Source organism: Terrapene carolina, unplaced genomic scaffold (genome assembly GCF_002925995.2).
Source record: "Terrapene carolina triunguis isolate 2854851 unplaced genomic scaffold, T_m_triunguis-2.0 Scaffold23, whole genome shotgun sequence".
NCBI lineage: Eukaryota > Metazoa > Chordata > Testudines > Emydidae > Terrapene > Terrapene triunguis.
The window spans coordinates 18,723,184-18,750,727 of record NW_020664374.1 but is presented as its reverse complement, the minus strand read 5'-3'; the positions used below and the strand labels follow the sequence as shown (position 1 = coordinate 18,750,727).

Below are 27,544 nucleotides of genomic sequence, written 5' to 3'. Positions count from 1 at the left end.
AGATATTTTTATCCTTATTCATCCAACATTGATAGAGAGAGTGTGTGTGTGTGTGTGTGTGTGAGAGAGAGAGAGAGAGAGAGAGAGAGAATATGTAATCATTATTAATTTTATGGGTGGGATTTTTTTCACATATGCTCATGATTGGCCAAATTCCACTCCCATAGAAATCGATGGTAATATTCCCATAGCATCAATGGGAACAGTTAGGTCAAATCTGAGCATTTTCGAACATCCTACATCTACATTCTTTCTTTATTGTTAATAAGGACATCAGGTATAAGTAATTTCTAATTAGCTATGGGTGAGAAAAATAAAATACAACTTATTTTATAGTAATATACCATAGAGGTGGTGTAACAGCTTCTGTGCCACTCTTTGGCTATTGGGTGTAGTGCGGAGAAAGGAGGTGAGGTCCAAAGTATGGAAAAAAATCATGTATCAGAATTTGGCAATTTTATGCCGTTTCTGGTAATAATAATAAACTAATTTATGGATATTCTTCACAGAGTTATTTTGTTTCTAATAAAAATAAGGGAAGCAGCATTGTTTTGTGTATGTGGTACAATAGACATGGGAGACCAGTGATTTGGGTTTTATTCCTAGCTCTGTCACTAACTGACTGTATGACCTTGGACTAGTGATTTCACGCCTCTGTGCCTCAGTTTCCTTTTATAATGATGTTTGTGTTCCTTTGTAAAACATTTTGACATTTAAGGATGAAAAGTGATATATATTAGAGGTAAAGGTTAAATGTTTCATACATCATGTATTTTATAACGCCTTATGCTTAATTTTAGAAACTGACTCCTATCCTGTGTCATGTATTTACACTCCAGGAAGTCAGAGTTTTTAGAAATTTAAACACATTTAGCAAATGCAGCAAATGGTGTGACACCATTGACTATAGTGGGTTATACCAGGGGGTGGAATTTGGTACCATGATATGATGGACTAGTTCTGAACATACTGAAGTTCTCCAGATGGCTCTTACTCACGCACTCAGGCAGAGGTGCCTTGAACCATTATCTTTATAAAAGACATCATATTTCTAGAACTTTGGAGGAGCAGGTGGAGGTGTGTCCCTTCCCACACCTACACAACAGCTGTAGCCAGAGCTCCCTCCAGTGCACCTAACTTGGTAAGTGGGGTGATCAATGTCCCTAGCTTCACACCACCCTGAAATGTTTCCATTTTGGCTGCCAGCACTGCCAGCAGCACTAGCCGTTCTTCCCTACCTCATTTCATCCCTAATATAAGGTGCCAAATTATGACTTTTCCCTGTCTGTATACACTAGGAGAGAAGGTTGAGACGGACTTCCTGCACTGTCTCTGACTTCTAGAATACCCTCACCAGGTGGCATAATTTATCCCCAGATATACAAATAGATCTCGGGGTAAAAAGGAGGGACAAAAGTAACTTTAAGCAAACAAATTTTATTTTCAAACTTCCCAGTCATTCAAGAAAAATGTATATGAACCATTTTTAAAAAGTACCTTGAATGCCTTTTTAAACTCCAGTGAAGAAAAATTACAAGATGTGGAAGGTATATAATGAAGTAAAGATTTTTATGACTTCATTAGTTATAATGGCTCTTGTAAGTCAGATTTGTTAACAATTGACAAGCACTTGTAGGTAAATTAATGACTTCTCTTGCTACTTATATGCCAGATCCTGGCAACATATAAACACTTGATCAACTTTACTCATGAGAGTAGTCAGTTCTATTGCAGCCTTACTAATGTAAATAACTCAGGTGCTTAAGTATTTACAGGATCTGCTCCTGTGTTTGTTGTTTCTAATTACTTACTAATGAATATTTGCATTTGCTTATACATGCCAGTTATTATGCACTTGATTATCTGTGCGGAAACACAAAGAGTATACATGTATTTAATATGTAACACAATTTTTCACTTAACTAGTAAGTCATTTAAAATAATATTTTCCTTTGAAAATATCTGCATGTATCCAATAGTTTTATTGGTGCTTGGTACAGCACATTTAATTGCTAATTCCTGGTTTGGGAAAATACTGAGAATCCAAGCTCCTGTGTCAGTTAAAGATGATGAATATATTGAGAGCCAGTGCTTCACACTCATGAAAGATGTCAAATGCAGTATTATTACAGTAGAAGCCATTGAAAAGTCATTTTTTTGCCAACCATTATTATTACACAGATTTTAAGTATAGGGAAAAACTGGTAATCTCAGATATCACTATTAACAGGGACAATTCAATGACCTTTCTGCTTATTCATTAAGGTAAATTATCAAGGCACAGTAAGGGATTTCTGTGCAAAAGTCATTATAAAAGAATGTATTTAAAAGTTACCTTTTCTTTATTTAGCTCAGGATGGTTTCCTAGGACAATACAGAGCTGTTTTTAAGACTGCATGTGAAGATGCTTGGTCTCTGTCACCAGGAATTCATGTGCCTGCCCTGAAAGAATTCACAGTCTGTGTGTACCTTAAGCTAGTGACTTCTAGTAATCCCTGGACTGCTTTTGTATACAATAGAAAAAGACCTGGTAGCACCACTTCTGCAAATAGCTATGAACTTGGACTTACAGGAGATCATGACAAATTGACAGTTTGGATGTTTGGCACCCAAATAAACTTAAAGGAGAAACTTAATGTGGACACTTGGTACCAAGTGTGCATAGAGTGGAGAAGTAAAGACAAGGAGATGAAACTATTTATAAATGGAACAAAAAAAAGAAGCCAAAAACTGTTAAAAGAAGACCTTATTGCAGATGGGCAGATTTTACTTGGCTGTTCACAATCATCAGCCACATCTTCAGCCATGGGTATGGTTGGTGAGCTGTACATGTTCAGAATGTGGAATGAAGCAAATAAAATATCTGGCTGCACAGATGGTAATATTATAGGCTGGAGAAAGAAAAATTGGGTCTATAATCACACATTAGAAGAGAGCAACACTTTGCCATGTGGTAAGTACCATATGTCACAATTAAAAACAATATTTTTGCCTAATGCTGGTGTGACCACAGATACATAACCTCTGTATTTTTGATAGTGGTTTTAATGTCATTAATTCTTTTCTCCATAAAATTCTCCAATTATTAGTTTTCAGTTAAAAATTTAAAAAGGCAATGTCAAGGTTTGTAGGCCTTACCATTTATCCAATTTGTATAATGTCAAATGTAAAATTATGTCCCCAGTCCTGCAAACAGCTTCACTTTAGCAGACCTTTATACCCACACAGCATCCCAGTGACTTCAGTGGGGTTCTGAATGGCTGCAGGGTCTGCCTGAAAAAAGTTCAGGATTCAGGCCTATGTTAATTTAATGTTAACTCTATGAATTTAAACACATGCAGGACTGGAAATGAAGGATAGGATGCTAATAGTAACATTAACAGGTCCATGCTTTGCACACAAAGTGTGTCAGATCCTCAGCTAGTGTGACTTATAGCCATATTGACAAGTTACACCACATGAGGATCTGGCCTGTATTTTTAATTGCTAGTTACCATGCACCATATTTTCTTCTCAGTTCTGTCTATCTGATGTCTATCTAGGTTTTTATACTATGCTCATCACTGTAGTATCTGAACATATTACAGAAGTATTATATATCAGGTAGCATGATCTTTCTTTACCTCTCTCCTCATCCCTGTTATGGGTGGGAAACTATGTCAAAAGGTGAGTCTTGCATTTGATCCTGAGGTTGTATGAGGATTTGACTTCAGCAGGGTTGCACGATGTATCAGTAAGAAGGAATTAACCCAGCAAGCACATTGTAGAACAGTTAATATTACTTATTCGAACTTTATCTTTTTCGTTTTCTGTACATAAAATACATAAAATACATACCTTAATTTAGTCTGAGATTTTATCAGTCTTGGTGTCCTCTCCAGCTTTAGCTAATGGGAGGGGAGAAAGTAAGTGAGATGCAAGTTATAGCCTAGAAGTGACGTCACTCTTCATGTTTGCAGTGTTATTGTAGCCATATGGGCCCCGGGATATTAGAGAGACAAGGTGGGTGAGGTCATATCTTTTACTGGACCAACTTCTGTTAGTGAAAGAGACAGGCTTTCAAGCTTATACAGAACTCTTCTTCTGGTCTGGAAAAGGTACTCTGAGACCTGAAGCAGAGCTCTGTGTAAGCTCAAAAGGTCATCTCTTTCACCAACAGAAGTTGGTCCAATCAAAGATATTACTTCACCCACCTTATCACTCTTCATGTCTTCCAAGATCCTACCCACTTCGTCCAGCAAAAGAGGAAGATATGAAAGTCTGATGTTTCTAATATTAAAAATACCAAGCAGGAAAAAAAGTTGTTTGGAGAAGAGTGTGTGTGGGGGGGGGGGGGGGGAATGTAATGATTCTAAAAATGTCTAATCTAGTTCGCTATACAATTTAAGGGAAGATTTTTGGTGATGGTTGCTATATGTGTTTCAATAAGGCATTTTTGAAGTCTTTCTCATGCCACGTGTCTCATCAGCAGCTTGAGAGCAGCAATCCCTTTTCCTGTTGGGCCAGGAAGGCAGCCATAATTTAGCAAAGATATCATTCCTCTTGAAAGATTTCAGAATATGTCAGATTTGGAAACTTTTGGTTCAGCCATTTTTGAATTATTAATAAGCAAAATAAGTCTTAAATTTCCCTCTAATCTAAAGTGTATACAGGTCTGTCACATCTTAGGCGCATTTAACATGTGCGATTTCAGCTTTATGCGGTTGGCAAAAACAAAAACAAAACAAAAAAAGAGAGAAAAATAACAATTTAAATACTGTTTCTGAAGTGCGGGTGATTCCGCCCGCCATTACGCTCAATGTAATTTTGACTATATGCGATTTTCGCTTTAGGCGCTGACTGCGGAACGTAACCCCAGCGTAAGATGAGACAGACCTGTATGTTTCACTCTCCCTTATTTGAAAAGTGTCTGGCTGGATTTTCTTCCAATTTTCCAAAAGTTCCCTTTTGAGATGAAGGCCAAGCATAAAAAGCTTCAGTCCAAAAAGACAGCTATGGGCATGTGAAAACTGTTATGATAGTCATCATAAAGTTATATTAGAAGTAAGATTGTAACCTCAACTATTCTGCTGAGAAAGGTCTATGTGAAGAGACGTTTGAATCTGTTAATCCTCATAATGTACCTTTTAAAAGAAAAACTGTACTTGGTTGCTTAGACAAATAATATGTAACATTACACTGTTGGCTCATATTCAATCTGTGATCCATTATATCCCCCAGATCCTTTTCAAAAGTACTACGCCTAGCCAGTTATTCCCCATTTTGTAGTTGTACATCTGATTTTTTGTTCCTGAGTGTAGTACTTTGCACTTGTCTTTACTGAATTTCATCTTATTGATTTCAGACCAATTCTCCAATTTTTCAAGGTCATTTTGAATTCTAATCCTGGCCTCCAAAGTGCTTGCAACCCCTACCAGCTTGGTATCTGTAAATTTTATAAGCAGACTTTCCACCCCATTTTCCAAGTCATTATTGAAAATATCGAATAGTACCAAAACCAGAACAGACCCCTGTGGAATCCCACTAGATACATCTTCCTAGTATGACAATGAACCATTGATAACTACTCTTTGAGTATGTCTTTTCAACCAGTTGTTCACCCACTTCACCATAATTTAATCTAGACCACATTTCTCTAGTTTGCTTATGAGAATGTCATGTGGAACTCTACCAAAAGCCTTACTAAAGATAAATAATGTCTGTGGCTTCTGCCCTATCCACTAGACCAGTAATATTGAAAATATAACACAGTGTTCAACTTGTGTAATTTGGAGGGGTATGTGTGTAGGGTTACTATTGGTGGGAGGAGTGGAGGCGAAGACCTTATAGAAGGTCTCCTTCCCTGGGATATTTTTAGAAAATATCTGCCATTTGGTGCAACTGGTACATTTCAAAGACAAAATACTTGTTTTTCAGAAGTATTTTTGAGGTCCGTTACTAAATCATTTCTGGCAGGGAAGGTCTAGCAGTATCCAGAGAGGTTTCCTTTGTCAGAGGCAAGAAAATCATCCTAACTTTCCATTTTGGTGGCAGAATTTTAACAGGGTGCTCCCAGGATCTCCCCAAACCCCTTTTTAGCCCATCATTGTAACAGTTATTTGCAAAATTATAACCACTCCCTTGAAATCTATGCAAATGTACACAAGAATAGTGCATTAGCTGTCCATTGTAATATAGTTGTAAAACTACACACAAACTATGATAAAAGAACATTATTAATGTTGCAAAGTCAAGCATTCAGAAGTTAGGAAATGCAATCTTAACATGCCCACGCCCCATGTGCATGCTTTATGATACAGTCTTTAATTATATGATCACATACCATTTTAATACAGGTCCCCTGTTTCATTCAGTGCAGAAGATGGACCTGCTCTGGGGATGAATCAGAGTTGTGTCATAAAGAAAGATGTTGCCTATAGGACCCCTGCCTAATTTTTTGTAATAAGGCAGGGGATTACAGGAAGTGCAAGGATGGTTTCATGGGTAAGGCAGTTCAAAAATCGTTTCTTGGGGGCTTCAAACTGGGTTCCCAAAATTAGTGGGTATTTCTTACCTTATTCTCTCTATGCCTCAGTTCACCATCTGTAAAATTGAGATGATACCACCCTGTCAACTCACAGGGGCTGTTCCATCATTTGGCATCATATTGACACCCACATGACTTGCCAGCAGACTTGGAACCTTTAGATCCACTGCACAGTCCTCTGCCACTTCAGCTAACACCTCTAGCATCTAGTTGTTGCCCCCCAGCCCATGTTCTCCAGTCCCATATCTCCAGTCTCCAGTCCCAATGGCTCCCAGTTTCCACTCCGTGCTCCTCGTCTAATCTCAGTGTCCCCCCACAAGCCCTTGTCCCATTCTCTTTGTCCAGCCAGTCACAGTTATTCCATTGCACCCCAGTTTCCCATCAGATTGGTGTAATTCCCCCTTCTCCATCCCCCTGCCCCACTGGTTCTCATTCCCAGTCTCCTGCCCAGTCAATCCCAGTCTCTCCCATCCCAAATCCCAGTCCTAGTTTCCCTCTTCCTCCACTAGCCTCCTGTCTCAGTCTTTCCCATCCCCAAGCTTCTTGTCCCAATCTGTCCTTTCCTCTGGTCTGTCTCTTGTCCCCTCTGTATTCGAATGAGGCAGTTTTCTCTTCCATGCCGCCTGGGCTCAGGAGCAGGGGCATTGAGAGCATTGGAGAGACAGGCTCCCTGCTTTCAGTTCCAGGGCTTGGACCCCGGCATGGCCCACAGCAGCATTTGCAGGGAAAGTCCTGCTCAGCCCCAGGCTTAAATGTCTGCAGGATTAGGGTTCAAGGGAATTTCCATAGCCTCCAAGATCATGACCAGGATGTCAGGAGCTACTTCCTTCCGCTGGTCTACTACTGCTTTGCAACAAACTACTTTTAAGTCTGGGGTATAAATGTGACTCTTGCCTTTGATTAAATCACACAGACTCCTGGATTGCAGACAATCAAAATGGTACAACATATACACTTTGCACAGGTGTCAATAACTACACCAGGTGCCAGGCAATGGAGAATCAAGGCCATAAAGTATGTGCCAGTACTTTTCAGTTTACATTTTTCAGGCCTCTGCTAGTAGCTTTCTTATTTCTGAAAAGTGACAACTAGCGTGACATGTGCCTGGTAAAGAAGCAGTGCCACAGATTGAAAACTCAGATCCATCCTTTAATAATCCCATTTGGGTACTTTAAATAAATCTGTAACGGAAGTGGTATCTGCTCAGTGTCCCAGATAGGCTTCTGTATGGTGAGATGCTCTAACATGGACTAGACTAGTGATGTCACAACTATAGTGCATGCAGGGGAAGGCACAAATTGTTATAAAGCTATCTGTGACTTCACTGAATATAAAGAGGGGGAAAATAGTGAGTTTAAAATTACATACATGTAGAAAGCCTATATTAGTTTTCCTATATGGGACATTTAGCACAACTCTACAGTTAGTTTTTTTTAAGGCGTATTTACAGGTCACCTCTAATAATGATTTAACAATCAGAAGAAATGTACTGTTTAAACATTAAACCATTAGGTTACATATTAAACAGTAACATGCTTGTACTAATTGTAAATATTAGAATTGTTATTGTAGTGTATATTTTTATTTATGTAAGGACCACAGAGAGCATGGGATGGCTTTTATAAATCTAAAAAAAATTAAATACATACTTTTTAAACCAGAAGGAGGAAAGTAAGTATGGCTTTACAGTCTCTGGCTCACTCATAGAACCAGTGTCATAAAAATATGTTATTTTTCACTACCACTAGGAGCCTAAAAATTGTTGATTTTAATTGCATTCTTTTACATGAACACAATTTAGGCACCTTGCTTCCTCTAGACTTTTCTCTCCAGTCCTCAAGACTGTATCCTGGTGTCCTCTTCTCTGTGCAGCCCTCTCCCTCTTCTTTACTTCAGCGCTATGATTGTAGTAATCACTCTAGAGCTACTGCAGGGGTCAGGGGAGTAGGTTTGTGGGGACAAAGGGTCTATTAGTGGCGGGGTAACTTGGAGGTGGTGAGTGGTCTATACAAACCTTCTCTGCCCTTGATTGCCCAAGGGAGAGAACATCTTCAGCCTGACACACAGTTCAATCTGGAGCTGTCAACCAGAACAGTATCTTGGGTCTGTGGAACCCCTGAAAGGTACAGCTACACTGCAATAAAAGACCTGTCAGTTGACTTGGCTCATGGCTATAAAATTTCAGTGTAGACATTCAGGCTCGGACTGGAGCCCAGGCTCTGAGACCCCCTTATTCTTCTGACATTATCCCCAAATACGTGAGAGGTGGGAGTGGAGTCTGAGACTCCAGCCCTTGGGCAGAAGTTTGGAATGCAGCTACTGTGTAGTCACAGCCACTGCCCAGCTTGTGAAGGGGAGTCCCAAGTGAGGATTTCAACTGTGCTTTAGAAGTTGGGTGGAAATAATTGCTTTGGGACTTATTGCTACATTCATTACCGTACACTGGAGGAGATGTAAGGGGCATGAAACAAGCAAGACAGAGAGCCTTTTCCAGATTGGGGCTAAAAAAAGAAGTTAGTTTATCATTCCTATTACTATTTTTTCTTGAATTTAGAAATTTAAAAACCTATAGAAACCTTTGTGTTTCAACCAGATGACTAAACATGGGGAAAATTCTGTGACTTTAGTGTCCCTGTTTGCTGACTCACATAGCTTGTGCTTTGTATCCATTAGAAGAGCTTAAATTTGACCTTTCTCTTTCTCTTCCTGCTTTTCATTGTCCTCTCTCTTTTGTGATATCAAAGTGCTCTTTGAAAATCAGCCTGCCAGAAAAAATGAGGTAATCAGCTTCACCACAGCGCCGAGGCTATATCAGAGGTGCACTCAAATGGGGTTTGTTTAAATGATAAGTCTCTGCATTTACAGTGAAATCTTGAAAGGCCATCTAATGTCAGAGCAGGGGCAAAGATATTATGCCTACTTTTCCCATGTTTGCCTGGTACAACTCTCAAGGGTGTCTGAATTAGCTGGCCATTTTCACTGCTAATTTGTCACAAAGAGAAATGGGCCCCTGATGAACAAGCACCTTTGCGGTTGTCTCCCATCCATTTTTCCCCAACAGTCAGTGACAAGTGTCACCGTGCCTCAGTAGGTCACAGCTGAGGATGTCCAATTCAGGACAAACTGCTGAGAAATAGGGGCAGACTCACCCCAAACTTGTGGTTATTCTATCATTAGATTATACCAAGCCAGTAACAAAAGTAAACTTATATATCACCACACTGGTGAACAGGAAGTAAAAAATGGAGTCTCCTTAGGCATTCCGGCCCTTGTCTCACCATCCAGACACTGAACTCTGTGATGAGTAGTTATGGAAAATTTCATCAAACATAGGGTTCTTCTAATCCCAAGAGATCAGCCACACCACCAGGTCAATATATAACCTAGATTTTATCCAATGATCATATTGATGCCAGTTCTTTTGTAACTAAAACTCAAGATCTAAATATAAAAGAAAAGAAGAAGAGAGTTCATAATAGTTAATAGTTAAAAGATCATATACATACAAATAATTGCCAACTCTTTATATAAGGTTTGTAGCAGTGATGTAATAGGCTGCTGGCTTGTGAAATCTCTCTGGTAACTTCCAAAAGATTGAAAGGTCCTCAGTCCATAGTTCAAAATGCTCCTTTTAGTTGTAATTCCACAGTCCAGAGAATCAGGACAGGAAAGAGGCAAAATGGAGATATCTATGGGACCTTTTATGTTCTTTGCCATGTGCCTGGAAATTTACTGTCTCTGTTTGTGTAAAGTTACTGGCCTAAGATGGAGTCCAGGGTCACACGAGCATATTGCATGTCCTTATCTGGCTTGTTGACTCACAGGGGGTAGCCATTGTCCATATTCTTGCCAAGGCATTCACAGGAAGAGCTATCTGGAGGGAATGAGCTTCTTCTATGGCCCATTGTGAGAGCTAAGTGTCCTTGATGGGACATCAATACATGGCTGTCTGGCCTTAATGTAAATCTTCCTTGGTGGGTGTTCCCCAGCAATACAACACATATGTACAATGCCAGTACATAGCCAAAATTCATAACTTCAGATACAAAAATAATACCTGCATATAAACAGGATAATCATACTTAGCAAATCATAACTTTTCCATTGACACCTTACATGCCATACTTTGTACAAGAGTTGTTGCAATTGTATAACAGTGACAATATCAATAATATACATTGTCATATTCAATCATACAGCATCACAACAGGTAGCCTATCTTTTCTTCCATAATGCCACCTTTAAGTCACCATAGACCCTGAGACTCACTATGAGCCCTAGATGTAAAACTAAAACTACTCTGAAAATATCATATGCGCCTAAGGATCCAATCTACATGGGAAGTAAATGGGAATGTATGTGTGTGGAAGAATTTCAGGGTTAGGTTTTTACTCCTCACCATTATTGTTACCTTGTGTGACAGGATGTTTTACTTTGACAGAAATTGTGGTAGTTTATTCATTGTTAGCAGCACTTTGCCTTTTTACCAGAAAAATTGGATTAAATATGAATCTGAGCATTTAATATGATGTTAAGTGTACCTGTTTTATATCTATAGATGGCTGGAGTGACTATTTTAACCATTTAGAATAGTATCTGCATTGGTCTTTCTGTGTTAGAGCTGTTCAGTTTAGTTCATGAGCAAAGCTTCTGGGATTCAGTCATGGCAGGAATTTCCACTCAGTGGTAGTGTCATAGTATAACACTAGATACAAATACAAAGCCAAAAAACCAAAATGACAATTTATTTCTATTTGAAATAAAAATTTTCATTTTGACAGTTCTTGCTGGAAGATAGAATTATTTTGTTGGAATTGACATTTCTCCACAAAAATAATTCAATTTTGATTAAAATATATTTTTCAGTGGAAAGATTTTCACCACAAATTTTTTTGATCAGATCTAATTTTCTAAGACCAATCTATATTTGTGTTTCTAACATAATATACCTGAGAGTGTAAATGACCTTCTAACAGTAGGGATCTGCCTTCAGGAATTGTTTCTTGGCCCTACCCTATTTAACATCTTTTCTCAATCACCTGATACAGTGGTGGATTAGCCACTGGGCCAATGGAGCCCGTGCCCAGGGGCCCCGGCCAATTGGGGGCCTCCAGAAAAATGCCCCCCCCCCACGCCCTGACCTGCTCTGCCCACCCGGCGCTCCTGCTGGGAAGCAGGGTTGGGGCGCGGGGGCTTGCTCTGCTCTGCCCACCCAACGCTTCAGCCAGGGAGCAGCATCGGGGCGCGGGAGTTTGCCTTGCTCTGCCTGCCTGGCGCTCCAGCTGGGTAGCGGGTTTGGGACGCAGGGCCTTGCCCTGCTCCGCCTACCCGCCCGGCAAACCCCTGTGCCCTGACCCCACTCCCTGGCAGGAGCACCAGGGGATGGGGGAGGGACTACAGGCAGAAGAGGTGAGGAGGGGCCCCCCATTTGCTCTGGCCCAGGGCCCCCTCAAAACCCTAATCTGCTCCTGACCTGATATCTCAACATAAAATCATCACTGTTAAAGTTTGCAGATGACGCAAAATTGTGGGAGTGGAAAATAATAAAGAGGACAGGTCAGTGATGTAGAGCAATCTGCATCTCTTGGTAAGCTGGGTGCAAGCAAACATGCATTTTAATATGGCCAAATGTAAATGTATACATCTAAGAACAATGAATGTAGGCCATCCTTTCAGGATGGGGGGACTCCATCCCGGGAAGCAGTGATCTGAAAAAACTTGGGGTTCATGGTGGATAATCAGCAGGACATGAGATCTCAGTGCAACACTGTGGCCAAAAAGTATAACACAATCTTTGGGTGCATAAACAGGGGAATCTCGAGTAGGAGTAGGGAGGTTAGACTACCTCTGTAATTGGCACTGTTGTAACCACTGCTGAAATACTGTGTTCAATTCTGGTGTGCACAATTCAAGATAGATGTTGATAAGTTGGAGAGGGTTCAGAGAACTGCCATGAGAATGATTGAAGGACTGGAAAACAAGCCTTACAGTGATGAGCTCAATCAATTTAGCTTAACAAAGAGATGGTTAAGGGTGTCTTGGTTACAGACTATAAGTATCTACATGGGGAACAAATATTTGGGCTCTCCAGTCTAGCACAGAAAAGTATAACAAATGGCTTGAAGTTGAGGCTAGACAAATTCAGACTGGAAATAAGTCGTACATTTTTAACAGTGAGGGTAATTAGCTTCCCCAAGGTCATAATGGATTCACCATCACTGTCAACTTTAAATCAAGATTAGATGTTTTTTCTAAAAGATATGCTTTAGCTGAAACAAAAATTATTTCAGGGAAGTTCTGCAGTCTATGCTATGTGGGAGATTGGTCCCTTCAGGCATTAGAATATATATATCTAAATAATGTACAGTCTTGATCAGCTAGATTTCAGTATTACACAACACAGAACTCACTAACACCATTCTGTGGCATTGGCCAAATATGAGTCACAGAAGACTGTGTTCCCTGTTCAGTTGCCAAAGTGTACCTTGGAAAACTTCCATCCAAATACTGCCCCAGGCTAGTTTGTAAAATATGACATGAACAGAGGATACAGTGATGTGGCTGAAGTAGTCCTGTCTTGTATTATAAGCTGTTCTATTCAAGCTCTATTCAAAATCAGAAATTTTGTGTAGTTCTCTTTTTGGATACAGACTATTGCAGTGGAAATTTGAAAATTTTCAATTTAGTGTGGAGCTAGAAGAAAATTATGACTTGGAAAGTCAAACTTGGAAGGTTAAAGCTATGAAGATGACTTCAGATTCTTCAATTAAAATGAATAGGAAGCAAAATAAGACAAGACAAAATCCTTTAGTGTGTCAATATTACCTATTTAGCTAAGTACAGTAACTCCTCACTTAAAGTCGTCCCGGTTAACGTTGTTTTGTTGTTACGTTGCCGATCAGTTAGGGAACATGCTCATTTAAAGTTGTGCAATGCTCCACTATTACGTTGTTTGGCTGCCTGCTTTCTCCACAACTGGCAGCCTCCCTACACCCACCCTCCTCCCAACAGCACCTCCCGCCTGCTGGCAGACCCCGCAGATCAGCGCCTTCCCCCTCCTCCCCTCGCCTCCTGCCTGCGGCAATAAGCTGGCTTGCGGAGTTTAGGAGGCAGGAGGGAGTGGGGAGGAGTGAGGACTCGGCGTGCAGGTTCCCCCTCCCTCCCCTGCCTCCTGAACACCGCAAGCCAGCTGATTGTCCCGGGCAGGAGGGAGGGGGGAGGAGCAAAGACTCGGCGCGCCTCCCCCCTCCCTCCCCTGCCTTCTGCCCGTGTCAATCAGCTGGCTTGCAGCGTTCAGAAGGGAGGGGAGGGAAGGGGAAGGAGTGAGGACGCAGCATGCGAAGTAAAGGGGGAGGAGGTGCGGGGGAGAAGAGGTGGGTCAAGGGTGGGGGCTGGGGGAAGGGGTGGAGTGGATGGGCCGAGGGTTGAGCCCCCTGCCCCCGGCAAAGTCAGTGCCTGTGCTTGCAAGAACAGCAAGAGGAGCAGCCGGACAATCCATCCTCTTCCACTCTCTGACTCCACAACCTCAACCAAGCTTCATACTCAGCAGTGATGATTGTAGTATTAAATTGTTTCTTTTAAATTGTTTAAAACTTATACCTGTATTAAATTGTTTGTTAAAAATTGTTTAAAATGTATATAATGTCTTTTGTCTGGCAAAAAAAAATTTCCCTGGAACCTAACCCCCCCGCCATTTACATTAATTCTTATGGGGAAATTGGATTCGCTTAACATCGTTTCACTTAAAGTCGCATTTTTCAAGAACATAACTACAACGTTAAGTGAGGAGTTACTGTACTAAATGCCTCACCAATATTAACAAATTTATCTTCCCTACAACTCAGAATTGCTCTAAATTATGTTGTTTACCATTTTCTTTAAGGGGGCGTTATGGGAACAGGGTGCTGTTGTGGTGCAAGGAATCTTATTCCCCCCAGGTAAACCTTATACAGTGGCAGTATGGAGGGTAGTGGTGTAAAAACTGCTAAGATTGATTTATACCTCAGAAAGACTTCTCCTTGTTCTTGCACATGGAGATAATTCTCCTGGAGTGGGTACTGTGGCTTTAGGGCCTATTTGTGCTGGAGCAGTGCGAAGTGGTACCAGCACAGGGTAGGAGTTACTGCTTTTGTTGTTTAATAAGGAATGTTATTGACCATAACTCCATCTTAACTCAGTTTGTGATATTGGCTCTTAAAAAATCTCCTGCAAATAAGCTGTTTTTTCTTTTGTACAGAGGGAGAGACATACCAGTCTAAAGAACGCTCTTTTCTCTTTAGACTACACACAGCTGATGAGAGCCTCTACTAAAATCCACCATTGTAAATTCATATTGTGGTGTTCAAGATGACTATATTTTTTTACTCTAGAAAAAGATGTGAGGAGACGATGACATCAGTTATTTATGTAAGGATTTTCTCTTTCCCTATCTCCACAAATTAATAACCTGAGAGGAAAATCCTACCTCCTTGGCACTAGCACAGATTTTGTTATCAAACACTGTGTGTGTCAGCCATGGGGAAATCTTAGACTGGACTTTTTAGCTTTCTTAAAATAAACTTTGGCTACTTCTTTGTCTAGAACTTAGGTCCAACAATGTGGGAGGTGATTTGAAAATTTTAAGAGAGTTTGAATAATGCATAGATTTTATTTTATTTTTTTTACACAGTCTAAAACTGATATTCACAAATCTGGTAATGTAAAAAGTATTATTTATGTTTATCCAGAAAGATCTGCTTGTTTTAACTCTGTTGAGAAATGGCAAAAACCTGAACAACAAAGAAACGGTTTTGCATCTAATGATTATTTGGCAAATTAGAATATAAAATACTAACAATGGGCCTAAATCTGCACTTTGACAAATAGAAAACCCCACTCGCGGTAATAATTCCTACCCATACTCCCCACGCTGCTGTCGGGGAAGTGGAGGCAGGCTTGTGATCCAGAAGAAAATGCTCTCTCCCCTTGCATGTGGTGCCTCCAGATTTGCAACTGGCTTATTGTTTATTACTTCAGGAAAAACTGGCTCTTTATGTATTCAGTGATTAATGGGGCTTGACCTGATAAACACTAAAAAATCCACACAGGGGGCTGAATGAGGAGGAGAGGTGAAAGTAGAAATTTGTTCATATGGTTTTCTGTTGGTGTGACCTGAGTAGGGGGCCTTAGTCCTAGAGAATATGAATAAGTAGCATTTTGTTTTTATATGAAAGGGTTGCTGCTGCTCATCTGTTTGCTCCTCCCAAGCACGTCCCCATTCACATCGTTGTTTTCATGGTAGCAAAACTATTGTAGGGGGCAGAAGAGGTGTGAGTTCCATGAGCCCTACCTTGCAAGATGCTGACCATTTCAAGATGCGGGATGCTTTAAGGAGCTTAGTACGGTCAATACCCATTAATTTAATTGGAACTGAGGACCTTGGCAAGCGGTACTCAGCACTTAGCAAGATTGGGCCTGTGCGGAGCAAGCCTGTGCGGGAGATGGATTTTACTTTTTGTGCGAGCTTGCATGCACACTGGAGCATAATTCTCCTTCTCACCCACTTAAACCCCAAAGATTGATTCCAATAATGCTTATTTAACTGTTTCCATCTTAATCATTAATTTACATATTTTATAAATTTATATTGAAAAGGTATGGAAGTAGCTGATGGTAAGGAGAGGTATCATGTTCTGTGTCTACAGGAGACAATGGACAGGGAACGCAGCAAAGGAGTTGGGCTTAGATTGCAAACTTTTCCATGTGGGTGACAAAAGGGGGCATAGCGGAATCAGGGTGCTTGTTAGAGGAGAGCTGAAGAAGATGGTGTTTGAAAATTACTGGAGTAAGTGACAGACTGATGGCTGTATGAGTCCAAGTTAAAGAGTGAGTCATGTTTGTGATATTAGCATATGCACCTCAACAAGGATGTGATGAGGAAGAAAAGTCTCCTCCAAGACTGACAGGCACTAGTGGACACAGCAGCCCCTGTGGGGCTGGGAGATCTGAATGCACACACAGCCAGAAACAGATGGTGCTGTGAAATGTGTTAGGGAAATGCAGTCTATGCACTATAAATGAGGAAGGGAAAGTGCTACTAGACATTTGTATTGCCACCCAATGGATGATAATCCATACCTGGTTCCAAAAGAGAGTGAATCATTTGTTTACATACATCAGTGGTGGAAACCAAAGCCAAATTGATATGATGTTGATAAGGAAATCTCAGAGGAATTGAGTTGTGGACTGCAAAGTGATACCTAACGAGACGGTAGCACTGAACACAAACCTCTTGTGGCAGACATTCCAGAAGAGTGTTGGACAAGGAGGAACTAAGCTCAAAAGAAACAAGATTAAAGTACGGGAGTTAAGGGGAAGTCCGTCAGAGAAGTTTGTGCAAGCAGTACAGGATAAATGTCTGGCTGAAAAGGAGTGGAACCACCTCAAAAGAACAGAGATTGTGCGGTGGAAGAGGTTTATGGACAATACAGATCAGGAAAAGGCAGGGAAGGAAAGGAGTAGTGATGGATTAAAGACATGCAAGTAGCAATCTGAAAAAAGAAAATGGTATGTAAAGAAAAATAAATGAATACATTGAGAGTAAATGAAAATAATACAAAGAAGCAAAGTGAGCTGCCAAGCAGGCAGTGAAGAAGGTCAAAGAGAGTGCCCTAGATGATTTGTATGGCAACCTTGTAAACAACCTCCAGATGGCTGGCAAAAATACGTATAGCATTGCAAAAATAAGATGCAGAGGGAAGGAGGATGGTATTATAACACCATTTGTAAATGATGATTGGGGAGACTGCTAGAAAACACATGAACAAGTGAAGTTGATGTGGAAAAAATACTTTGAGAGTCTCTTAAATGAGGCTAACCCTTTTAGGGCAGAGTTGCCAACATGTGGTACCTGAGCTTGACATAGCAGAAGAGATGAGAAATGCAGCCCAGGAAATGAAAAACGGTAAGGTGGTGACAAAGGACCTGGTGAAAGTCTTGGGTTAGAGAGGCATAAGATGGATGAGCAGAGTGGTTAAAGCTGCATGGCGAGACAAGAGAATTCTCAAAGACTGGTGCAAGTCTATCTGGGTCCCAATCCAGAAGAGGGAAACCATCCATGAATGTGGAAACTACCAAGGGATAAAGCTATTGTTACATGAGATGAAGATACTGGGACACATCTTGGATGCTAGGATTAGGGCAATGGGGAACCCCTCCGTGAACAAGAACAGTTTGGCTTTAGGAAAAGATGAGGAACTACAGGTCCCGTGTTTGTAGTAGAGATAGGCAAGGGATAGAGAAGCAGCTAGAGTACCAACAGGACAGCTTCTGGGCTTTTATAAACGTAGGAAACTCATACAATAAAGTAGGATTGGAAATAAAGTAGACAGAAGAATTCTGACACCAGTTTTGAGGAAATATGCAGTGTCAGAGGATTTAATAACTATGGTGAATGCCCTATACTGATCACCTAAAACAGTGATCCGAAAAGCTTTTGAAATGACAAGTCCCTTTGAAAGTGGTTGGTTATAAGGCTACTGCTGTTTATCATATTGATGGACTATATAAGCAGGAAGATCCCAATGGGAAAAGGGGAGAAGCTGCTATATGCAGATGACACAGCAAGAAGGGCACCCACAAAGAAGACCTAGTAGAAATAGCAAGCCAGTCGTATGACCATCTAAACTGGCACGACATGAAAATGAACATGAATAATACTGAGGACCTGTGGGTCATTTGAGGTGCCTCAGGGAAATGAACATAGAGATTAACGAGTAGACTGACTAGTTCAAGTGCTTTAACAACTGGGTCATGGAAGATGATGAGTTTGAACATGAGTGGGGAGTGTGTGGAATAACATCTCCAGGTTTGTATATGATAAGCATATGCCACTGAGACTAAAAGCCTAACCGTATGGAACAATGTTGCACCCTGCAATGTTTATGATGCAGAAGCATAGACGATAAACAGATCATAGGTTCAACACCTATAGTTGTTTTGAGATTAGATGTCTTTGCACCATAAGAGGAGTTACACGAAGAGACACATTTCAAAATGAAAGTATTAGGATGGAAGTCAAAATCCATGATGTGGCTGACAAAATCCAGGAAGTGTGACTTCACTGGTTTGGACACAGGCAGAGGATGAATGAAGGGGACCTGGTGAAAATAGCATGGCAGGTGAGGGTGGTAGAAAGAGACCCTGAGGAAAGCCAAGGAAGCAATGGTTGGATTGCATCAAAGAAGATGGAAAGCAGGTGAATTTTAGTGCTGCCTTGGACAGATGAAGATGGTGGATGCTTGCATGGAGGCAACCCCAGTTGATGGGATAAGCAGAAGAAGATATTTTATATAGTATCCAATTCACCTTCACAAGCAGCTGTTTTGTTTAGCATCTCATCACTATTATTTCCACAAAGTTAATTATACATATTACTTAAATAATATTACATCTTAAAGAACCTCCATAAAGACCAATGTGGAGTTAGAAAGAGTTTTATAGATGGCATAATGCCTAATCACAATAATATTTAAAAACCCAAACATTTCCACAGAACAACTCTAGAACACAAAGTTCTAGAACACACTTCTTATGGGATTAAATACTGTAACTTGACTTTGATTCTATCCTCTATAGGACTTAAAATCTGCTTTTTTGCACTCAGGAACATTGTGGCTACTTGATTTTAGTGTAAATAAATAGATCTTCATACTTCATACTGAATCATAACAATTTGGCTTACAAGGCAATTTTCACCATGCCCCTTTTCATGGCCTCCAACTTGGGGGCCAAATACTGATTGTCTCACTCAGATAGTCCTACAGACAAAATTGATCCCTGGTGTAACTTCAGTTAAATCAATGTCTCCACTGAAGTCAGTTTGACTTCAATAGGATTACTGTATTTATGAGACTAAAGTGATTTGGCCCTTATGTTGGATTTTTTCCTTGAGAAAATCCTTTTCTTTACCAATAGGACAGAATATTAGCTAACACTAGCAAGCAATGTGGGGGGAAACTGCCATAAAACATACATGGATGGTTTAATATCTCTTAGGATATTTTTCATCAAGATGTATTTCAGAATTAATGTTTTTAGTTTAGCTCAACATATCATGTCCAGCAAAAATGAACTCAGGTTTCTTTACATTTTGTAATACAAATTGTCTAATTTCCATAGAAAAGAGACTCTCTTTATTAGTATGTGAGTCTCAGAGTGATCCCTCTATATTACTGAGGATTGTGTTGGTATTCCAAAAGAGATTTTGTATCTCTCTCTTCTCTTGAAGCCAGAGAGGTTCTGCTAAAGTCCTTTTAGCAGTTAGGTATTGCCCTCTACTGGTGAATACTCCCAGTTAACACTATTGAATGGAAGACCAATAAAGATGGTTACATTAGACATAATATAATAGATTCAGCTTCACCTAACAAACTGTGTTAATTTTTTTTCTCTACAGCAAATGATGTAACTTCCAGATCATCAGTTGAAAAATCTTCAGAAACCATATCTGGTAAGCAAATCACTAACTGTAACATTCTGATTTATTGCAAATTCATGGCAGATAAGTGTCTGCCTCATGATAATTAAAGTAATGCAAAGAAGCTACTGTGTAAATAAGTTCCTATATTTCATCAGTCTAGTTTTATTTTTTCATAAGAATAAAATTGTATGTACCATCTAGACAAACTCTTCTATTCTTAGTGGAATCACTCCAGTTTAGCAGTAACTCTCTCAGGAATGGAATGATTGGCAAGTTGCCTGGCCAATAGCCTTTGACAGCCCACTAAATAGTGAATAATTTGTGGGGGATGGAAGGGAAGGTGAAGACAACATGGAGATTTCCTCCCACCTCCCACCACACAAACACAGCTGGTAGAAATACCAAAAACACATTTCAAGTTGTTCAGGGGATAAACATCATCCATAAAAATATTATTTATAGCAGAATGTGGGTGGACAAAATTGATACACAAGCACACAGCTAGCTATTTAATGTTTAACACTTTATTGAAACATTTTTGGCATCTGTTACTTTTTAAATAGAAATAATTTTATATACATATGCATTTTTATTACAAAAGACAGCCTTGCTGTGCAGAACTGGTCCCCATCTGCCACATTTCCAATCAATTGAATGCCCATGCTAAACAAAATGCTGTAGCTAAGGCCAAGGTGCAATTTCCATACGAATGCATCATTTATTGGTTGCTCACAGAATATCCCCTGTCCCACTGCCAGCTGGACAATATCTATTAGCAACGTACACCAGTTCTAATCCCTGCTTTTGAGTTCCTCAATTGTTCTATAAAATTAATTGTAATCATAATAGTCCATCAGAATCCTTATAGTTTGTGCCTAGCTGTTAATCCCATGAGCAAGGAGTAGCGGTGTACTGTACAAGTGATTTTGTAAGATGGTAGGCCAAAATAAATTTATTTCCAAAATAATCTAACCTATGAATCAGAAGCTTTTTTTCCTCCTTTGCATCATGAAATAGGTTGCTTATGCCTTGTGTGCAATTCTCTCTTAACTGATGTAATCGTTATTTTTTAGTACATTTATCATGTTTGTTTCTTTGATGACAATTGCCTTCTTAGCAACACTTTGGAAAACATAGTACTGGTCTTTTCTGACAGATTGACAAGCAGTTGTTGTATAGAGCCCTTCGAAGTTGTCACTGAGGTGTCACATGGTGCAGCTGAGCTAGGCTGCCCTCCGAACACTATTTACTTCTACACTATATTGTGTGGAAATACTTTTAAAATGTGTGTGTTCATGAATAAGCTTTTGCATACATCCCTGATTTAAAAAAAAAAACATTTCTGCATTTCTGTTTCATGGCTTGTATTAATATAATTTTATTTTGTTTCATGTATATAGCTGAAGTATTTATTAACATCCTTTTTCATTTGTTATCAAACACAGCTAATTTAAGGTACAATAAACAATCCATATTACGTATAGTTTGCCACAATCCAGTATCACTGGGAATCTTTTTTTCAAAATTGTCACACGGCTATACTGGCAGGGCCGTATTCTGCAATAAAATAGTGGTGGGGAAATTAATTGCTACTGGCCAGACTCATCTCTCTCTTTTATGAGTAGTAAACAAAACCAAGGACAAAATTATCAAAAGAGCTCAGCTACTAATAACTTCAATTCAGGCACTTAATCAGAGGCCAGGTGTTTAAAAGTGCTCAACATCTATTGTTCTGAATGTCAGCTGCTGGGTACTGAATATTTTTGAAAATGTGGCTATTTCTAGGTACTTAAATTGGATCTTGAGCTCTTGTATTCTGTCCTGAGTTATAGGTGATGAGCAATTGAAAATCTGGTCCCAGATTCTTACAAAAAAATGAAAGCACTAATTTTAAGCCTCTTCCCCAACCTTCTTCCCCTTTGGCAGAATCAGCTATTGGTACTTTTATCACTTACTCTATCAATGCTTCGGGCAAGATTTTATTAACATATCTGATATCTAGATATATCTACCCTAAATTTTGCCTTTTTATTTTATTTTTTTATTATTGTTTATTATTATTGTTATATTTCTTTCACAGATGCAACTTCATTAGAAAAGACAAGCACTTCAGGTGAGAATTATTCTACCCACTATGAACCGTAGAATTGGGGACAAATTCAGACCTGATGTAAGCAGACAAAACTCCATTATGTTCAGTGAGGTTTTGTGCATTTTTAACCAGTGCTGAATTTTGCCTTAGGACATTTTTTCAAAACCTCAAAATATTTTGTTGTTATTTTATTTATTATTTGTATTACCATAGCATTAGGAGCCTGGGTCAAGGACCAGGACCTCACTTTGCTAGCAGCAATTTAGCAATTCCGTAGTTATGATTACATTGTAATTTGGCGATGTGAGAATGAAGGATTCGCTTTTTAAAAGCTCCTGAGTAATGTCCACACTGCATTTGGAAGCTAGCATAGATTTGTGCTAGCGGGGCTAGCTCTAGTGAGCTAAAAATAACCTGGGCTCCAGCCCAAGTCACAATGTCAAAGGAATGTCTACACAGCTATTTTTAGGGTTCTAACATGAGTCTGTAGACCTGAACTGGGAGGTTTGCTCCCAGATGTGGTGTAAACATACTCTGAGTGACTTAGGAACATAATTCATCATAGGAAAGATGGAATGGACAGTTTAGAACGGATGGAAAAATAATAAAGAGCCTTTCACCTCTAGATCCCTGGTTCCGATCTGACCTACATGAGTAATGTTAAAAGGACATTATCATGTCATGGAGGGGAGGGATAGCTCAGTGGTTTGAGCATTGGCCTGCTAAACCCAGGATTGTGAGTTCAATCCTTGAGGGGGCCATTTAGGGATCTGGGGCAAAAATCTATCTGGGGATTGGTCCTGCTTTGAGCAGGGGGTTGGACTAGATGACCTCCTGAGGTCCCTTCCAACCCTGATAGTCTATGATTCTATGATGTGACTGCCATGCCCTGGCCTATGTGACTTCTTTCTGACAATCAAATAGATCATAAACATCACTTCAGTTTGCTGTGATTGACATCCTTCTTGGCAGCATCAGTGTAGGCCAAGGATTGAACTGGTAAAGAGATTGAACAAGCCTGTCTCACTTGCAGTGGCGGATTAGCAACTGAGCCTATGGGGCCTGTGCCCAGGGGCCCTAGCCAATTGGGGGTCCCGGAACCGGCCACCAGGCAGGCAGGGAGGGGAAAGCCCCCGACCCCACTCCCCGGCAGACGCCTGAGGGCAGTGGAAGAACCCCCTAGCATTCCCTGATTCCCTGACCCTGGCAGAAGCCAGGGGGCAGCGGGAAAAACCCCAGCACTGAGACCCCCGCTGCAGCCCTAGGACTGGAGAAGTTCTCGCTATTGGTCATGGCCTCAGGGCTGGGGGAGCTTTGACTCCCTGCTGTGGTCTGGGGCTGTGGCAGGGGGACAGAGCTTTTCTGGTCTTGGGGCCGCAGTGAGGGGGGCAGAAAGTAGCAAACAGGTTGTGGGGGGGTGGAATGGAGGGGACCCTGAGTGGAACAGGGGTGGGCCCCAGGGAAAGGACAGAAAGGGGTGGGGCCATGTGTAGGGCTGAAGGTGGAAGGGGTGGGGAGGGCCCCCCCCCCTCTTGCTGTGGCACAGGGCCCCAGGAAACCTTAGTCCATCTCTGCTCACCTGCTGGTGGTCCCACAAATGTAGCAGTGTATCTGTTCTGAGAATAAAGGGAATAAAGGGAAGACTTCACTTACCATGGCTGGCAACACACAATTCTTCCAAGTACCAAACAACTGTAAAAATAATCTCACCATAGTCACACTTGTAATTAATAGAACCTACCCTAGCTGGTTGACAGTGAGAGATGCCTTTTGCATATACTGAAGCTATTAGTTTGACATCGCTCGATCATTTACAGATGTCTGTCATGTTTTGAGACCTGAAGAAATGCTCTGTGTAATTCAAAAGTTTGTCTCTCTCACTAGCAGAAGGTGGTCCAGTCAAAGATATTGCCTCACCCACCTTGTCTCTCTAATGTTTTGTAATGTGGGTTGGGCCTCTTTTTTTTACTTTACCAGAGGATAATAAATGCCAGAGATTTTTGACACTGGTTAGAGGAGTCATATTAGAAGCTGAAGAAACAAAGACTGTTTTTATGGAGGTGGCTCTATACTGTAAATAATACTTTAGGTAAAATGGGGAACAAAATATATGCCATCCCAAGTTATGGAATTATTGTATTTTGGGTTGTGCTCCATTGCCAGATGACATTAGAAGAAACTTTGTTTGAGGAGAGAAGCAAAGGTGGAAGTGTGGCTTTAGGTACAGGTGTCGGATTAGCTTCCTCAGAAATTAGCAGAATATAACATCTAAAAAGAATATTTGACCCATTTTGTAACAACAGTTTAATGCATAAGGATATATTCTGCCCTTTCCAGCAAATTGCAGAACAATTCCCATTTAGTGTACAAAATTATATTTTATAGAAATGACATATTATGAAATTACTGTAATCATCCATAGAAATTTTTTTTACCTAGCATGAAGTATCTGCACTTGAAATAAGGTACCAAAGATGCCTGGGAAAGTGCATTTGTTGTAATATTAAATTAATATTCTATTAAAACAAAACAAAACTTCCCTTCCAGAATGTTAAGTGAGTTGCCCGAGTTAAACCAAACAGACTCATGATCATTTTTGCATACAATTTTTTTTGCATTTCTTAATTTGTCTTAGAAAATATATATGTTTTTCCTCTCTTTCGTAATCCTTAAATGTAGATGATATAGGGCCTGATTTTCCTCCCAATTACATCTATTTTAACTCTACGTCTTCATTGTAGTTTTACACATGTAAAGGGAGATTCAAGCCAAGAATGCCTAGGATGGGAAATAGACTAAACAGTGGCCAAGAATCTCTCTATTAAGAGAATAAAAATGTCTGAGAATTCCTGCCCATTGAGAGTTAATCAGGGACAAATATAGAGCAAAACAAGTTTTCTTTGTGATTGTGTTGAGATGACTCTTATAAACAGAGTATGTGCATTTTATTGTTAGCATTGAGGGGCATTTCCTTTTCTTCCTTGAATTTCAGGTTACAATGCCAAAAAAACCTGACTCAGACCTGTAATTCATAGTTAAAAGCCATGAGTAATAGAGTGAGAATTTTTTTGGCCATAATTCAAGTAGAAGTATCATGACTCACTGGTTTTATCTCCAACTGATAGGAAAGAACTGTAGAGGTTTTTTTTCTTTTTAAATTAAAAGAAAAATCAGTCAAATAGAATGTATATTAATGTATACATGCCATAGAATCTGACTTGCAAATTTCAAGCATGCTCTCCACTCTGTGGTATACCCCCACCAGGCTTTGAGGTTGAATTTGTTAATAGTTCTGTAATAGATCTTATAGTAGTTTCATGGGTCTTCCCACTAAGTGGTATTACAGTTCAATAGATGGGAATCAGGTTTGTTTCTGTGATGACAAATCACCTTGTTAGGAAGCCCTTCAGAAAAAATCATAGTACTGGTGTCTACTGACACTTTGACAAGCAGTTGTGTAGAACCCTTCAAAGTAGTCATTGAGATATCACAAGTTGTACCTGAGCTACATTGTTCTCTGAGCTACATTGCCCTTTGAACACTATTTACTCTTGTATTGCAATGTGGGGAAAGACATTTTAACTGTGTGCATTGAAGAATAAGTTGCTGCATACATTCCCGATTTTTCCCCTGCATTTCTTTGTTCCTGCTTGTATTGATACAATTTTCTTTTGTTTCATGTATGTAGTTGAAACATTTTTACATCCTTTTTCATTTTTAGCAAAACCAGCTAATTTGAAACAAAATAGATAATTCATATTACTTACAGTTTTCTATATTTCAATAAAATTGATGATCTTTGCTCAGCAAAGTCACAGGACTAGACTAGCAGGGCTGTCACAGCTCAAGGTTGAGTTGAAACAGAAGAAAGGTGAGAAGTTCATTGCTACTGGCCAGACAGTACCAGACTAATCTCTGTCTTTCATGAGTATTAAAAACATCAAGGGCAAAATTTTCAAAAGAACTCAGTTACCAGCATCTCCCATTCAGTAACTCATTCAGATTTTCAAGATTCAACACCCATTGTTCTCAATCTATACTCAGTATTTTTAAAAACCTGGCTACCTTTTTTTAGGTGCTTAAATTGTAGGTTTAGCTTTTTGAAATTCTGCCCCCATTTACTGGTCTTGAGAGTTTGAAACTCTGGCCCTGACATTCTTAGAAAAAAATAAATGAATAAAGCACTAACTTTATGTTTGTCTATTTTCTTTTCTTTTTTTCCCAGCAGAATCCTCTATTGTTACTTTTATCACCTACCCCATTAATGCTTCAGGCAAGAAATTAATATTTCTCATATCTAGATCTATTTAGCTTAAGTTTTACTTTTTATTTTGTCATTTTTATAATTTTTTATATTCTGGTATTTTTCAGCTACAAGTTCAGATACAAGCACTGCAGGTGAGAATTATATGTATTACACAAGTAAAAACTGTAGAATTAAGGCCAAATTCAGATGCGGTGTAAGCAGACAAAACTCCACTGTGTTCAGTAGGTTTGTGCTTGTTTAAACCAGGGCTAAATTTGGCCAACTTTGAAAAAAAGGTTCATTATACTGGCTGTTTAGCCACGGCACAGTTAATGTTGCATTGGCTGAGTTTTTAAAAAAAACTGTTAAATTGATATTTTACAGTTATCCAAAATATACTCCTTTCCCTTTCAGCCAGGACTTTAAGTGTGTTGCCAAAGCCAAACCATACAGGTACATGCTTCTTTTTATGGAGGTTTTTTTTATTTTCATTTGTATGTTAGAAAATATTTAGGGATATTGGTTCTGTTTGAAAAGCGAATTCAGTGAGCTTGCTAAAACTACTTAAAATATTTTTGAATTATTATTAAATATCCAACACATTCATTATTCACATTTGTATTGTGTCCACTACTGTGGTATATGGGCACACATTTCATAGTTTAAATTTTGTCAGTAATGTTCCAGACAAGAGGGGCATAATTTACCCACTCTCCTGATCTCTGAACTTAGAGACAGATGAGCTAATTCTCCTTTTACTTGCAAAAGTTTGATTCTGAAGTAACTCAATCATCTTTTATAAGAAGTTATTATGGATTAATGCTAGTGCAAACAGGAGGAGAGTCTGAAATAAAAATGGGAAAGAGACCTGGCAGCTCATTTAAGTGACCAGTATTATATAGGCTTGTTATCAGAAATTTTTATATTTAAATAATTGATTTTTTCTACAGAAACTACTAATATCCCTGAATTTAACTTCTCCACAACAGTAGGTAAGGCTTTATATATATATATAAGCATGGTTTATGAGCTGTGGGAGTCTATGTTCTAATATTTTGAATATTATTTTTTTACTATTGTATTTCGCATTAGCAATCAGTCTTACTGTGGGTTGAGTTCATATGATTTCATTGTGTATATCAGGGGTCAGCAACATTCGGCACGCTGCTCGCCAGGGTAAGCACCCTGGCGGGCCGGGCCAGTTTTATTTACCTGCTGACG

General features: G+C 39.6%; 1 protein-coding gene across 1 annotated transcript in view; it reads left to right on the top strand.

Moving 5' to 3' along the window:
• The window catches only part of LOC112108245 (adhesion G-protein coupled receptor G2), a 92,846-nt gene that overhangs the window by 17,620 nt on the left and 47,682 nt on the right, over positions 1-27,544 (top strand). The window contains exons 3-9 of the mRNA XM_029911113.1: positions 2,351-2,953; positions 19,962-20,015; positions 22,066-22,098; positions 26,306-26,350; positions 26,449-26,475; positions 26,738-26,776; positions 27,274-27,315. Of these exons, the coding sequence (XP_029766973.1) occupies positions 2,351-2,953; positions 19,962-20,015; positions 22,066-22,098; positions 26,306-26,350; positions 26,449-26,475; positions 26,738-26,776; positions 27,274-27,315 (843 nt within the window). The remainder of the gene's footprint in view (positions 1-2,350; positions 2,954-19,961; positions 20,016-22,065; positions 22,099-26,305; positions 26,351-26,448; positions 26,476-26,737; positions 26,777-27,273; positions 27,316-27,544) is intronic.